Here is a 15,923-nt window from a genome sequence, read left to right as displayed (position 1 = left end):
CATCTACATATAAAAATATCTAAAGTTGCATTTATTGCCCCACTCTTTCATATTTTAGAAGCAAACCGCTCCTTAGTGGTACCACGTGCAACACGTGCGTTCCACTCGTCCCACTTTTCTTTATCTATGTCACATCTTTTGCTATGCTCAAAAATAACAGTGAAAAATTCTTCTATAAGCGTCTATATTCTTTGCTACAACTGTCACTGTCAAATACATAAATACAAATTTTCTCAACTCATTTCTCTTTGATAGTGTAGGTTGAGTGCATTTTGTCGGCACACAATTTCGTGTTTAATGATAATTATTAAATAAATTTTAATATTTGTACAGAGAAAATGGGTCGTCTTACTGTATTATCGTTAATTTTGCGTCAATAGTAATCACATTAGCTCATGAAGATGTTTACTCAATCAAATATACTACAGAAAATTTTTCACATGAAGTCGGAAAGAAAAATCACTTCGTTATGTTTTACGCCCCTTGGTAAGTTTTTTATGTATACAATATAGTTTTTATAAAATTCTCATATATTCCAATGATATAAATACATAAAAACACATTTTTTCTATTAGGTGTGGACATTGCCAAAAATTTTCTCCAAAATGGGAACAATTAGCAGAAATGTTGAATGAAGATGACACGAATAATATAAAAATAGCTAAAGTTGATTGTACTACAGATAGTGAAGTGTGCTCCGAACAAGACATTACTGGATATCCTACACTTAAATTTTATAAAGTAGGCGACTCTGAGGGTGTAAGATTTAGAGGAACCAGGGATCTACCTTCAATAACTAATTTTATTAACGAGCAACTTAGAGAGGTATGTAGACGTTTTGTTTTGGTAACAATAGATATTTAAGTGATCATATATGGTTTTACTCCATATAAAGATATTTAATGACTTCCATGGTGTTTCAATACCAATTATGGCAAGTTATTTAATGCTCCTCGCATTGAAGTATTTCTTTGTGTTTAATTGTTTCTGAACCTTGATTTGACACAATAGAGTGTCCTTGTTTATTTAGCTAATTCATTTTAAGGGAGATGAAACCAATACTGAGGAAGCAACTTCCAATGAATCCACAGCTGTTGATGGCTTGACTGAGCTGACAGAAGATAACTTCCACAAACATGTTAAGAGTGGTAAACATTTTATCAAGTTTTATGCTCCTTGGTGTGGTCACTGTCAGGTAAGTTAGTCATATTTCATTCAGTGATCGTTTTTGAATTGTTAAAAATGATAACAAAGCATATTTTACATGTTAATAAAATTTTGATCAAGATAGATAAGTTGGCTTTGGTATTAGGATGATAAATACAAAAAGTGGACTGTTCTGTGTATTTTACATTTATTCAACAAGTATGTACTAACAAAAGAGATATTTTTACACTTCCCAGCATATTTTATTCTAATCTAAAATGTTATTGTTTTGCTACTTTTTCGGACATATTTTCATCACATTCAGGGAGTTTTGTACTTTTTCATAAATATTAAGGACATCTATGTCAGAAGATGCTGCAGAAAATTGTTTGTAGTGACCCATTTGCCACTTTCTGCAGATTTCATTCGCAGGATTATCTTTTAGCAGATTTGGATTCATTTTTCAGTTATTCAATTTCAGCTATATATTTTTTATATATGAATTTATGTTTATTATATTAATAAAATACAAAATTTTCAATTTTTGGAGTGTTATGGACAAACTTGTGTCCCATGTATTTCGACAGCTGCTGATTTTATGAAAAAAAATCATGAATGAAGTTTGCAAGTTGATCTGTTAAATTATAATTAGTTTTTGCCAAACTTCTGTGATATCCAATAAAAATTATAAATAGTAAATTTCCGTGTTAGATTGGGTATTTTTTCTGGAGCTATCTGTAAGATTATGCCTATCTTTGTTTAAATCCGGTAGAGGAATTTCTTATCAAAATCGTTTTTAATTAACAGAGATAAGCAAACTCAAGATAATGTGTTAAGTCAGAAAGAAAGGTCACTGAAGAACTTATAGGTAGAAAGAGATAAGATACTCAGGAAAACAAGGAAAATTTTAAATATAGTAAAAAAGTAAAAAAAGTATAAGTTACTGAATGGTAATCAAAAAGCAATAAAAGACCACTATTTTTTCACTTAAGGCTGTTTTAGCAGTTCAAGTACACTGCGATTTGAAATGGGCGTATCAGTTACTTTTCTACACTGCTTACGCGAGACCATCTTTACTCAGTGCCGCCGGCCGACGGGTAGTTTAATGACAACAAATACATTATTCTCCATTCAAATTAGTTTTAACACGAACTAATTGACCGTACGTTCATGAGATTTGACGTCACGAAGGCGATAACGATGAAACTAAGCGCCGATGATGAGTAACACGTTTCACTATTAGATTTCAGTATTTTTTAGCCATTTTCTTTAAAGTTGGAACACGCTTTTCTCGATTATTACTGAACACAGAAAGGTGAAACAAAAATGAACGATTACAGAAAAAAAAACTCTTTCGAGTGATGGGCGTAAAAAGTTTGGTTATAATAGAACGTTAAACAGTATATTCCAATTTTTCAACAGAAGTTTCAAAAAAATAAAAAAAGTAAAACCATCAGTTTAAAGGCAACATAATTTCGAATAACGTGTCCAAATTTCGAGACATTTTGTCAGTAAATAACAGAGAAAACACTGTCCCTAGGTTTTGGTGCACCGATAAAACAGCCTTAATGGCTGACCTGTTCTGACTTCTCTTTGTTTACTTTAGTATTTTCATTAACTTTTTTTTTTTAATTTTTTTTTTGGGTTCAGGATATTGTTTTTCGTAGGTATTTATTGAGACTTTGTGGTCTCTTTTCTTATATAATTTTTCTTCTCTATTCATCAGGACTTCAATTATCAAGAATCATTGGTTTTTCTGTAGATTTTTGCTTTTTTTTTAGATTTTCGATTGCCTTATAAGTATCTTGTTTTGATATCTCTGTTCTTTCATATGTTGTTATTGTTCTTCATCTGTCTCTAATGAACCTACCAAATCTATAAAAATGGTTTTAATTGCACTGGTTATAGTCGGCATAATAGTTAAAGACTGTTTTGCTATTCACAAGTGTGTAGAAAAGTTCTTACTTCAGTTTTTTGGAATGGCACGGGATTAATAGTGAGATATTTTCTTGATAAGGGTGTAACAATAATCGAGAATTAATAATCGATGCTACTGAATATTCTGTGAGTACAAATTATGAGGAGATGAAGAGAAAAGTTGTCCAAAGTTATTTTAATTTTATAGGACAATGCTCCTGCATAATATTTGCATGTTTTATATACAAACAATTTGTGAAGGTTTAAATTATTGAAATGAACCCTTTTTTATTGGTTTTTATGTAATGCTTGCAAAAAGATCTAAAATGTCGTGAAGACTTTCCCAAAAAATATGTGACTAGCAATGTGATGTGGAGGCCTGGTTTGTAGAGCAAGATAAAAAATTTCTAGAGGTTTTTTTCTGCAGGTCTACCAAAGTTTTCTCTAACCTTCAGCTGTATAGGTCATAGCAACACTTTTGTTGTGCTTTAGTTATCTCCAGGTGCTTGGTTGTTATTTTTATAATACGCACATCAAAATAATCTACTGGACACCTATATTAATAGCCTTAAATCAATATTAGCTGCAAATACAAAAATAAATTAGGATTTTAATCTTTTTTGTTGTTTTGTCGATTATTGTACCAACTTCAATGGTAATGCTGATAAGAATGGCTATAAAAAAATTAACAAAACTACAATATGCATTTTTTTCTATAAGATAAAAAGTAATGTTTATTTATTGGTACTTGATTTTCGATGTCTATGAGCATTTTTATTTAGTTTTGTAATTTCCAATAATGGAGAGGCATCATTTAAATTGTGAACTGCAGTGGCATGCTATCAGATTGTTTTAAGATGGCAGAGTTAAAGAGACATGAACAGAAGTGTCATTAATCGTTTGTGGTAACCAACCAGATTGAAGACCATTTTAATAGATTGCAGTCTTTGCGAGATCACACTGTAACTGTGTCACAATTTCAAATGAGGCTGCAAGAGACCCATCAGCTGTTTATAAGTGGTCAAACCATTAGAAATAACTGCATGAAGTATGGTTAAATGCTCGATCTATGAGAATACCTGTGTTATCCACAAGAAATCTCGCTTATTAACTTCAGTGGGCACAAGAACATGCAAATTGCACCAGATACAAGATGGACAATAATTTGGCCTGATCTGACAATGCTGAACGATTGGTCACCATGCAAGAGGTTAATAGACAGCAAGGTGGCAGTATAATGGTATGGTGTGTCATCACTCTTTGTGGAAGAACCAATCTCGTTTGTCCACAACGGCTTCTAAATGCAACAGACTACCACGATATTATTCTCGAACATATTTTTGTATCCTTTGCATAACAAGCTGGTTCCCAATTTCAATTAATGCACAACAAGGCGCGTCTGCATATTGCCAGGGTAGTGTGAACATTCGTCGAAAATAATGAAATTAAGGTTTTATCATGGTCTGCACAATCTCCAGATTTAAATGGAATTGAGCATGTATGGGACATATTGGGCAATACAAGACAGCAACTGTTTGAGGGTCTTTCAATGGACTGGAACAGAATACTGCAGCAAGACATTGACCATCCGATCATGAGTTTGCCTTACAAATGTAGGACAGTAATTAACAACTGTGGAGGTCATACACTATAATAACTTAACCTAAAGACTACTTTGTTGGGAATTGAGGGACCACAACTTAGTTTTTTATTATTATTTTTTTTTGTTACCATTTTTTGACTTCTCTTTCACTTTTTTGAGTTCACTTTTAATTTTTTTCAGAGCAATTGCGATAATTCTACGAGAAAATGTTTATTTTATATTCGGGTCACTTGCTTATAACTTTTTATTAAATGTATTTGAAATTCTTTTGTAATCTTGCATTTTGTTTTTGTCCCCTAGATTATTTTGATGTGTGTATATATCAAAAAATATTGTGTTCATAAAGCAAATTAGCACAATATTTGCCCAATATAAGTGTAACAAACAAATTTTCGAAAAAAATAAGTTTTGAATGTTTAGTTTGATTATTTGTGTACATCCTTTTGTTAATGATGCAAATATTTACAAAACAACAAACACTTAGCCTATCTTTCACAATTATTTACACTTTTTACCTTATTAAACAAAGTTATATCCTTGTTTAAAAATAAATAATAATATAATATGAATAATAAATAAATAATTTTTTAATATGTTCTATAATATTTTCCACATTGCAACAAAAGTTCTTAATAGGCGATTAAGATCTATTTATTGCAACAAAAGTTCTTAATAGGCGATTAAGATCTATTTCAAGCCGAATCATATAAACTTTGGTCAATAATAAAATGTTAATTTGACTAAAAATTGAAACTTCCTCAAAAATAATTATTTTCTGCTTTTATTAGACCTCTTTGGTCCTGAAACTATGTTCTTGTGACATTTCTATGTGATCTACTATATATAATGAGAAGTAACCACCATTTTAATTGAAAATACTTTATTTTTATGTTTATATTTCCACTTCAGAAATCGTTCATATTTATTAATTCTTCTTCATTTGTTTTTCTGAGATATAGAGGCAAGCTCGTTAGATGGGTTCAGTGGCGTACCCGGGGATTTGTTATATACAAGGGATATAATTTTTTAAGAGAATTAGAGACTTATCGACCAAGGGAACAGGCAGGATTCCGAAAAAGTTACGGAACAAATGACCATCTACAAAGTATAAAAACCCTAATAGAGAAAACAGTGGAATACAATAAACCTCTAGTTCTAATATTTATCGATTTTCCCAAAGCCTTTGACACAGTTGAGCTAAGCAAAATATTACAGGCGCTTAAAGAATGCAGGCTAGATTATAGATATACTAAATTATTATACAAAATATACCTGTAGGCAACAACCACTGTCAGATTACATACTAACAGTAATCGCATAAAAATAGAACGGGGTGTTAGACAAGGAGACCCAATGTCACCTAAACTTTTTAATACGGTGCTAGAACATGCTTTTAAGAATTTGGATTGGATGACAAAGGGAATAAAAATAGATGGAGAATATCTAAACAACTTACGTTTCGCCGATGATATACTTATAATAGCTGAAGATCTAGGTATGGCAAGAGAGATGGTACAGGAACTCGTTGTGGCTACAGAAAGTGTAGGTTTAAATATAAATATTTTGAAAACAAAAATCATGACCAACTTGGTACCCAACCAGAACATCAGTATTGGTGGGAAAGAAATAGAACTCGTAGATAGATATAAATACCTGGGACATGAAATTATGATTGGCAGGGATAACCAGACTCATGAACTGAAGAGAAGAATCGGCCTTGGGTGGGCAGCATTTGGAAAACTGAGAGAAACTTTTAAAAGTGAGCTGCCCACATGCCTAAAGAGAAAGGTATTTGATCAGTGCGTCCTCCCAGTCTTGACGTACGGAGCAGAAACACTTACCTTAACAAAAGCAGCAGCTACCAAACTAAGAGTCACGCAGAGAAGAATGGAGCGGTCCATGTTAGGAATAACTCTGCGAGACAGAATAACCAACGAAGACATCAGGAGAAGAACCGGAGTGACTGACATCATCGAGAAGATAGCCAGACTAAAATAGAGATGGGCAGGACACATAGCCAGAATGACAGATGGGCGATGGACAAAGAGGTTATTGGAATGGAGGCCAAGGGAAGACAAGAGAAGCGTCGGTCGATCACCTACAACATGGACTGACGATTTAAGAAGACTCAATAAAAACTGGATGAGAGCGGCGCAAGATAGACGGGGTTGGAAACATGAGGAAGAGGCCTATGTTCAGCAGTGGACTCTTGAGGCTGGATGATGAAGGGATATAAAGTAAAATATATATATAAAGAATAGTAGGAAAATGTAACTTGTCTTTCACACACAATACAAAAATCCAAAACGCTAGTTTAATAATTAAGTTACCTATGACGACCTGTACATGTCAAAGGTTATTTTCATCGCTGAAAGTACTAAAGACTTATTTAAGAAATTGTATTAACGAAGAGAGACTAAATGGTTGATATAAGAGAGACTAAATAGCGTTGATATTTATTCATCAGGACATTCAAATAGATAAGGAAGAGGTAATAAACCATATCTAAAGCAACGCCGTTTAGACACACTGATGATGGAATATAGATTCCGAAAACGTTTTGTGATTGTGATGTAGTCCGATTGGGTGTTTTAATTATATACCTTTTATAAAGGATTTTAAATAAAAAAATTGTGATCATGGTATACAGCCAGCTACAGGAACTTAGTTTCCTTGTGGATTGGAATTTAAAATATAGTTTGGGATTTAAATTAATATTTTTGGGCTTTGTGGATTATCACAGATTGTGTTCCTCTGCATGTGTTAGCAGTAGAAAGGAGACATCTCTATGAGAAAATGGAGCATTTGACAACAGTCATAAAAAAAGAAGAAAGGGAAAGTTGGCAAGAAGAGTGGAACGACATGGATGATGTTGTCCAGTGGACCAAGATGCTGATCCCGAGCCTAAGGATCTGGTTAGATTGTCTGTTTTAAATTCATATACTGCGAATATTTCGACACTGTTACTCACACAATGCTGGAGTGTAATAGATGTACAGTGGAGAGAAACAGAATGTATAGAGAAATAAGTGTGAACCCTCTGACTCTGAGAGAGATGATCGTGAAGATGACGAGAACTAAGAAGGGATGGAATAGTGTTCACAATTACATCCGAACAGTAATTAAAAAGAAAGAAGAAGAACAGAAACACCAACCGGACCAAGGACAGAGATAAGATCTAGATAAGAGAAGGAAGTGTTCCAAAAATATCGTCAGCCTTACAGCCGCCATCCCACTTTCGGAGTACGGTACGTGCCATAGTCAACTTCGCACAAGTAGGAGGGGGTGGTTTTAGTTGGTAGGCAGGATAACAGATACCAGAATCTTTGACACTGCTATCTTTAGTACTTTAAATTAAACTAAAACCCAAATTTTAAGGACTCAAAATGGAGGTAGCATAAAAAAAAATTCGGTGCCCAACCAACCCCCCACCAGGAAAATTCTAGGTGCGCCACTGGGTGGGTTAAGTGTATAAACGTTCATATAACGTCTTATAAGAGAATAATTTCATAAGTAAAATTTCTAAACTTTCCCGATCTTTCTTTTATTTCGATATACTCTTTATGAGTACAGTGCATCAACCAACTTACACTTCTAAACGAATAATGGAATTCGCAGAAAACTTTTTGTTGTAGTAAAAGGCACGGTAAATTGCGCTGGAGTTCTCCATAATCTTTTTAATTACTTACTTTGTTTAGAATATTTTTGCCTGTATTATCAGTTAGAATTAATTTGTATAAAATGAGGAGCAAAAATTCAAATGGAATTTTAAATGTTATTGTTTATTTGGCTAATAATGAATGTATAAATAAGATGGTTAACCTGCTGTACAATTATTTTGTAAATAACATTATAAAAGTGTACTTACTGATTATTTAAATTTATAAATCATCATCTACGTCACTAAATTTACTACCGCTATCATTCTATAATCACTATCATATCAAATCTATAATCATTGAATTAATTTCACTAATTTTATTTTCCCGGATCAACCACTCTTCTATTAATTTTTCACATTTATTTACAGTTTTGGTCCATATTTTTGGGCCTTCACATTTCCAAAATCTCCGAAAAATAAGGTGCATTATCTATAACTGATGGTTTACTCAGACTAAGTAAACGTTTTCTCCTCAAGCCATTTAACAAACATATCTGCATTTATGTTTTCATGGAAATCAGCAGATTTTAATTTTGAAGAAAACAATTAAATCTGCGTTTTCTATAAAGCCTTTTTTTCCTCCTGCATGAAGAATGATGTGTCTTTTGCCTTCGCTATTTGTCTATTTTAGTGATTTTATGCTGTCGTCTTGCCAAATTCTTTTAATTCCACCCTTTGCAAATATCCATGTCTCATCTAAGTGTACAAATTTTGCAATTTCAGATTTAAGTCTAGTATATTCTCTCAAAAATTTTTTTATGAACCACACTACTCCTTTCGTATAAAAGTAACCTATTATTTTCTTTTTTGGATTTAAATCCTAAATCTCTCAACACTTTCCAAAGGCTTCTTCTTAACGTGCCCCATCCCTAAGGACATTGGCGATCATCATGGCCCATTTGACTCTATTTGCAGCCGTTCTGAAAAGTTCTATTGATGTTTTCCCACTCCATTGTCTCAAATTCTTCAGCCAGGACGTACGTCTTCACCCCGGTCCTCTTTTGCCTTCCACCTTCCCTTGTATGACCAGCCGCATTAATTCGTATTTCTCATTTCTTAGTATGTGACCACAGTAGCTCATTTTTCTTTTCTTTATAGTGTTGAGTATTTCTTTACCTTTTTTCATTCTTCGTAGAGTTTCCGCATTTGTTATGTGTTGTGTCCAAGATATTTGCCACATTCTTCGAAAACATCACATTTCAAAGTTAATGAGTTTGTTCTCTGTCGCCTCTGTAATTGTCCAGGCCTCAACTCCATACAACAGGACAGAGAACACGTAGCATCTCAATACTCTAGTTCTAATTTCGATGTTGAATTTTCCATTGCATAATATTGCTTTCATCTTATTAAAAGCACTTCTATACGCCGTTTTATTTCCATACTTCTATCCCATTCTTCTTTTAGTTCGCAACCTAAGTACTGATATCTGTGCAGCCTGCCTAAAAATTTTCCTTTAGCATAAACTCTGTCTGCCTCAATCTTGTTCTTGCTTACCACCATGATTTTTGTTTTAATTTGTATTGAGTGCCATTCCATACCTTTCGCAGTATTGGGTAATGAGATCAACCAAGATCTGTAGTCCTTCTCTGCTGTCCGCAAGGACAGCATATATATAAATATGCCTTCATTTACGTCTTCTAATGCATCTTTAAACAATTTTTCTGAATAGATATTAAAAAGTAAAGGGGAAAGCACACCTCCTTGTCTTACTCCACGATTTGTAGGTATTTCTCTCGATTTTTGTTGGTCTATTCGTATTATTTCGGCTATTCGACTTGTTCAGAGTTCGATCTTCAACTGAGACTAAGGTTTACTAAGTGCTACGTGTGGTCAGTGCTGCTATATGGCGTAGAGGGCTGGACACTCAAAACGAGGGATATAAACAGATTAGAAGCTTTCGAAATGTGGCTTTATCGCCGTATCCTAAAAATACCATGGACAGCGAAAATCACAAATATAGATGTCCTTAAAAGAATAAACCAAGAACGCCAACTTTTCGAAACCATCAAGAAAAGGAAAACGGCGTATCTAGGTCACATCATGCGAAATGAAAAATACCAATTCCTCTAACTTATAATCGAGGGTAAAATTGAAGGCAAGAGAGGAATGGGACGCAAGAAAATGTCCTGGCTCCGAAACATAAGGCAATGGACAGGGATTAACGACATACAATCTCTGATACATATTGCAAGAAATAGAGAATTAATGGAAAATGTGATCGCTAACATCCATTAGTGGATTTGCATCTGAAGAAGAAGAAGATTCGTATTATGGGTTTCTGATATCGGTATAGATTGGTAATGATTCTCACGTCTTCGTTATCTAATTCTGTGTTCTGCAGTATTTTTGCCATTCTTCGGTATTGTACTTTGTCTAAAGCTTTTTCGAAGTCGACTAGACATATGAATACGTCGCAATTGACATCTCGACATCGTTCGATTAGTGTTTGTACAGTAAATAATGCTTCTCTGGTGCCAAAGCCTTTTCTGAATCACAATTGGCTTTCAGCTATTCTATGATCTAGCTTTTTATAGATACGTTCGTGTATCACTCGTAAGAACACTTTTAGAATATGGTTCATCAAGCTAATTGTCCTGTGCTCTTTACACTTCATTGCGTTTGATTTTTTGGGTATTGGAATAAATATTGATATTAACCATTCTTTCGGAATCTCTCCCATTAAATAATTCTATTAGTGTGCCCATATGATTGTTTGTTAATATTCTTAAGATTTCTGTAGGTATTTCATCTGGTGCCATGGCCTTCTCATTTTTTATATGTTTTAGCGCTTTCTCAATTTCGTCTTTGGTGATTGGTGGGCCATTTCTTCCTCTTGGTTCAATGACTTCAATTTTCTCGTCGTCTTCGAATAGCTCTTTTATGTATTCTTCCCATCTGTTTATTTTATCTGTACATTCCGTTATTATCTTGTTATTTTTATCCATGATATTTCCGATACCCTTCTTCTTGTATATGCCAGCTGTCTCTTTGATTTTCCAGTGTATGTTAAAACTGTCATGTTGTTTATCTAACCTTTCTATTTCTTCAAACTTTTCTGATAGCCACAGTTCCTTAGCTTCTTTGATTTTCTGTTTGATTATTTTATTAATTTTTTTGTAGTATTTTTCGTTTTTATTCTTGTGTGCCCCTCTTTCCGTCATCAGTTCTTTTATCTCTTGTGTGATCCATTGTTATTTTTTAGATGATGTGTCTTCTTGAAGTTTTTGTTTTGTGATATTTCTCAAGATCTCTTCTACTTTCCTCCATTTATCTGTTGGTGTCAATTGCTTTTGCCTTTCTACTTCCAAAGGCAATTAATCTTAATTTCAGAAACTTGTCTTTCTCTTATTCTGGCCACTAAAGTAAAAGTGATACTCAGTTACAGTAAGATCTTCTTGAGAATCTCTGACAGTCTTCATTACAGTTTTTAGCTTACTTTCACTTATCCCGAGTGCGTCACAAACGCGTTGATTTATACATAATAATGAAGGTCCACCATTGTCTCTTCCCATGGTAAAGTATTTATGCACATTTGCAATTAATTCATCAATATCCAACTTACGTCTAGGCATGATGTTCACTTGAAACTACACGTTTGAATTACAATATACTGAGTTTAGATCAATATTACAGATACTTTCTAACTGTTGTGCTTGAGAGGTAAAATATAATATAACCGCTTACAAAGATCCTAAACACATTAAGCAAATTAGCCTAATGATCATTAAGAATGCCGATTGTAATTTAATTATGTTTGATAAAAAGTTTAGAAATGGTTGGAAACTTTATATAAACAAATTAAAATGTTTCCCAAAATTATTTTATTTTTAGTACAAGTATTCTCATTTGAAAATAAGAAGTTAAATATATTTACCAAAACTCTAACTTTAACCCGTAATCGCAAACGGCTCAAAAACGGTACACTCTAACAGAACGGTACAATCTAACCACCACTATTTAAATTGACAAAAGTATTTTTTAACAAAAATTAAAAGTGAGATTTTAGTACTTTGTATATCTACTTATATATATATATATATATATATATATATATATATATATATATATATATATATATATATATATATATATATATATATATATAACAAGCGAGTCTTCTACAGCTGGCGCCGCTTCTCGCATCCTAATTTCCAGCGTTTTCTGTCGAAGCAATCTTCAGTTGTTAAATCTCTGGCGGTCATTGCATCGTCGACATCGTCTCTCCAGGATCGTCTTGGTCTACCTCGTTTTCTTCTAGTTGGCGGAGTCCATTCTTCTATTTTTTTTGGCCATCTATTTTCAGGCATTCTCTGAAGGTGTCCATACCAGTTAAGTCTTTTGGCTTCGATTGTGTCTATTATGTCTAGATCTATTTCCATTTCTCTCCGAATATCTTCGTTTCTCACCCTATCAAGTCTAGTGAGCTGGCAACATCGTCTCCAGTAGTTCATTTCTATGGCCTTAATTTTTGATTTGTTTCTTTGGTTTATTTCCCAGAGTTCGGCGCCGTACAGCCCAATACTTTCTATTATTGTTTTATAGATTCTTCTTTTATTTTCTTTTGTTATTTTTTTATTCCATAATAGTCCGTGTAGCTGTCTGGTAGCTGATCTTGCTTGGCCAATCCTGGAGTGTATTTCTTCGCTACTTCCTGCTTTTGATGTTATTTGGACTCCCAAGTATTTGAAATTGTCTGTTGGTTTTATAGTTCCCATTTCGATTTGTAGGCTTTCTGGTTTTTCTTCTACAACTAAGTACTCAGTTTTTTGTATATTAATTGTGAGGCCCCATTTGGTATACTCATCTTCCAGTTTTCTAAGCATGTAGCCTACATCACTCTCGTCTTCAGCTAGAATGGCTTGGTCGTCAGCGAAGTGTATCGTGTACAATCTATCATCTCCGATTGGGATGCCCATATTGCAGCACTTTCTTCTCCACACTGAGAGTGCCTCATTTAGATATATTTTGAAGAGTGTAGGTGCTATGCAGCAGCCTTGCTTTAGGCCCTTACTAATAGGAATTTCTCTAGTTAATCTATTTCCAGTTTTAATGTTTGCCGTCATATTTTTGTAGAGTTGTTGTACTGCTTGTATATTTTTTTTGCTTATTCCTTGTTTTTCCATTGCTACCCAAAGCATTGAAAGTGGTACACTATCGTATGCCTTTGTCAGATCTATAAAGACTATATGAGTTGAAAGGTTGTGGGCTAATCTTTTCTCGATAACTTGCTTTAGAGAGAATATACTGTCCATACAGGATCTGCCTGCACGAAAGCCATTCTGTTCTTCAACATCTGTCATCTCTTTTTCAATTTTGTTTTTTGTTATTTTTCCATACAGTCTTGAGAGTGAATTTATGACACTTAGCCCCCTGTAGTTTGAACAATTCTTTCTATCTCCTTTTTTGTAGATGTTGTTAATATGTGCTTTTGTCCACTCCGGTGGTAAGTCGTGTCCATTATAGAATAAGGTGAAGACATACGCCAGTAATTCCCGTAATACTTGTGGGCTATGTTTTAATAATTCATTTGGTATACCTTGTGGTCCGCATGACTTCCGATTTTTTAGAGTTTGTATTGCATTCTCGACTTCCTGTACTGTTATTTCATCGTTTTCACTGAATTCCACTGTATTCCATTGTATATATCAATAAGAAAATACTTAATATATATTGTTGTTGTAGAAATTAGCACCAACGTGGGAGCAACTGGCTAAAACTCTAGAGCTCGACAATGAAGTTACCGTAGGGAAAGTAGACTGCACGCAGCACAGATCTGTCTGTAACGACTTTGACGTAAAGGGATACCCCACTCTATTATGGATAGAAAATGGCGCAAAGGTAATATAGGTTATTTGTTGTGTCGCACTATTAATTTTGTTTATTCGAGCTTAGGTGGACAAGTACCAAGGTGACAGAAGCCACGTCGACCTCAAACAATACGTTAACAAAATGCTAGGAACCGAAAAAACCGAACGTGCTTCTCCAAAACCAGCCGCGTCCGACGCTGACCTTCCCTCAGGAGAAGTAACCGGCGACAACTTCAAGTCTACCATCGAATCGGGAATTGCTTTCGTCAAATTCTATGCCCCGTGGTGTGGACATTGTAAGAGACTGTCGCCCGTTTGGGATAGCCTTAGAGAAAAACTCGTTTCAAGGCCTGAAGTTAAGGTCCTCAAAGTGGACTGTACGTTAGAAGTTAACAAACAATTGTGCAATGACGAAGAAATCGAAGGTTTCCCTAGTCTTAATCTGTACCAAAACGGCGAGAAGATCGCTTCGTATAGTGGAAGCAGGAGTCTGGAGGATCTGCAAGAGTTTTTGTTGAAGCATACACCACGTGATGAATTGTAAAGGTTTCTAGTTTGCAAAATATTAACTTCTTTATTTAAAATCGATCTTTTTTGTTGTACAAACGAAACAAACTACCTACACCACTGTTTTAACATATCTTTCAGCAATACAGGGTGATTTGTAATAGGTATTATCTTATCTATGATAAATATGACTTGTTTGCTTGTTAACTATATCTACTACTTAACTAATCTACGTCAGTTTAACGTTTTACTCACTCTAGCAACGATTTTCTCATAGAAAATTATTTATTGTTGATATGTGGCAAAGGATTCTACACATTTTCTTTAAATATCTTTAGAATTACATTAAAACAGTAATCCTCACAGCAACAACTTCATCGTTGGTCGCTTCTATGTCTTCCGGTTTGATGCATTTATTCTATTGCTTCCTGTGAGTCACCTGCAGATCTTTTTTCCTATTACTCCATCATTATCTTGTCCTGAATTTGTTACTTTTGCTTTAATTTCAACTCTACCCAACTTTTTATGCAACACTAAGTACTGTGAGTAATGTATTATTTGGGTTTTCTTTACCTTTTACCATCAATCTTTTATTTTTGTCATATTTTGGGTTATTATATTTGCAATAGAAGTCATATCTGTTGAAATTTAGCTTTTAAAATGCAATGCAAACAAAAGTGAAATATTACCAACTGTACTTTAAGGCTAAGGGTTTTATTTTCACCTGTAGCAGACAGTGCTTCTAAATTAAAAATATGGTGTTATATTTCTTCAGCTGTTAACGATTTTCGAGTAAAGATTCTACTCTTTCTACAATAAAAGTGGAACAAAAGCATCAATAACACTAGTGATTAAAATGTTTCATTCATTGTAAAATGTAGTTCTAAAATATTGTGATATTTTTGTGTTTATAGCAGTATTTTGCTCAATTTTTGTTAAAATATCAATAGATGAAGAACCATTCCCAATTTGTGTGTTCAATATCTTTGTATTTTAATTCATTTCGTATGGTTTTGTTGTTTAATTTTAAATAAAGGTTAAATATGTTGCTTTCTTTTTATTGACCCATTGAAAACTTGCTCGGAAACCAAACACTATTAAAAAATAAATAAGTGAAAAAGATACAACACTTAACCCTTTCATTACTGATTCTATTATAGCTAAATAAAACTGTTTAAAATGATTTTAATGGTATTCGTTGATACCTAGAGACCTAACAAAGCGATTGATTTATATTGTTGCCTGTCCTTGTATCCTTAGAAAGGACATGGGACATATATGT

The 15,923-nt window shown here is 33.7% G+C and overlaps 1 protein-coding gene across 1 annotated transcript; it reads left to right on the top strand.

The window, feature by feature from the left end:
- Positions 1–214: 214 nt before the first annotated feature.
- On the top strand, positions 215–15,688 carry prtp (thioredoxin domain-containing protein pretaporter). Its single transcript, XM_072533968.1, has 5 exons — positions 215–486; positions 576–825; positions 1,046–1,195; positions 14,010–14,165; positions 14,220–15,688. The coding sequence occupies exons 1-5, from the start codon at positions 470–472 to the stop codon at positions 14,676–14,678; spliced, it is 1,032 nt and encodes a 343-aa protein (XP_072390069.1). The 5' UTR covers positions 215–469; the 3' UTR covers positions 14,679–15,688.
- Positions 15,689–15,923: the final 235 nt, after the last annotated feature.

This window comes from Diabrotica undecimpunctata, chromosome 6 (assembly GCF_040954645.1).
Source record: "Diabrotica undecimpunctata isolate CICGRU chromosome 6, icDiaUnde3, whole genome shotgun sequence".
NCBI lineage: Eukaryota > Metazoa > Arthropoda > Insecta > Coleoptera > Chrysomelidae > Diabrotica > Diabrotica undecimpunctata.
The sequence above is the reverse complement of the archived record's forward strand: the minus strand, read 5'-3'. Positions and strand labels throughout refer to the sequence as shown.

Coding starts and splice junctions, on each gene's coding strand:
- prtp (XM_072533968.1), top strand. Junction 1,196..14,009: donor CTTGGTGTGGTCACTGTCAG/GTAAGTTAGTCA, acceptor TTGTTGTTGTAG/AAATTAGCACCAACGTGGGA. Junction 14,166..14,219: donor GGATAGAAAATGGCGCAAAG/GTAATATAGGTT, acceptor ATTCGAGCTTAG/GTGGACAAGTACCAAGGTGA.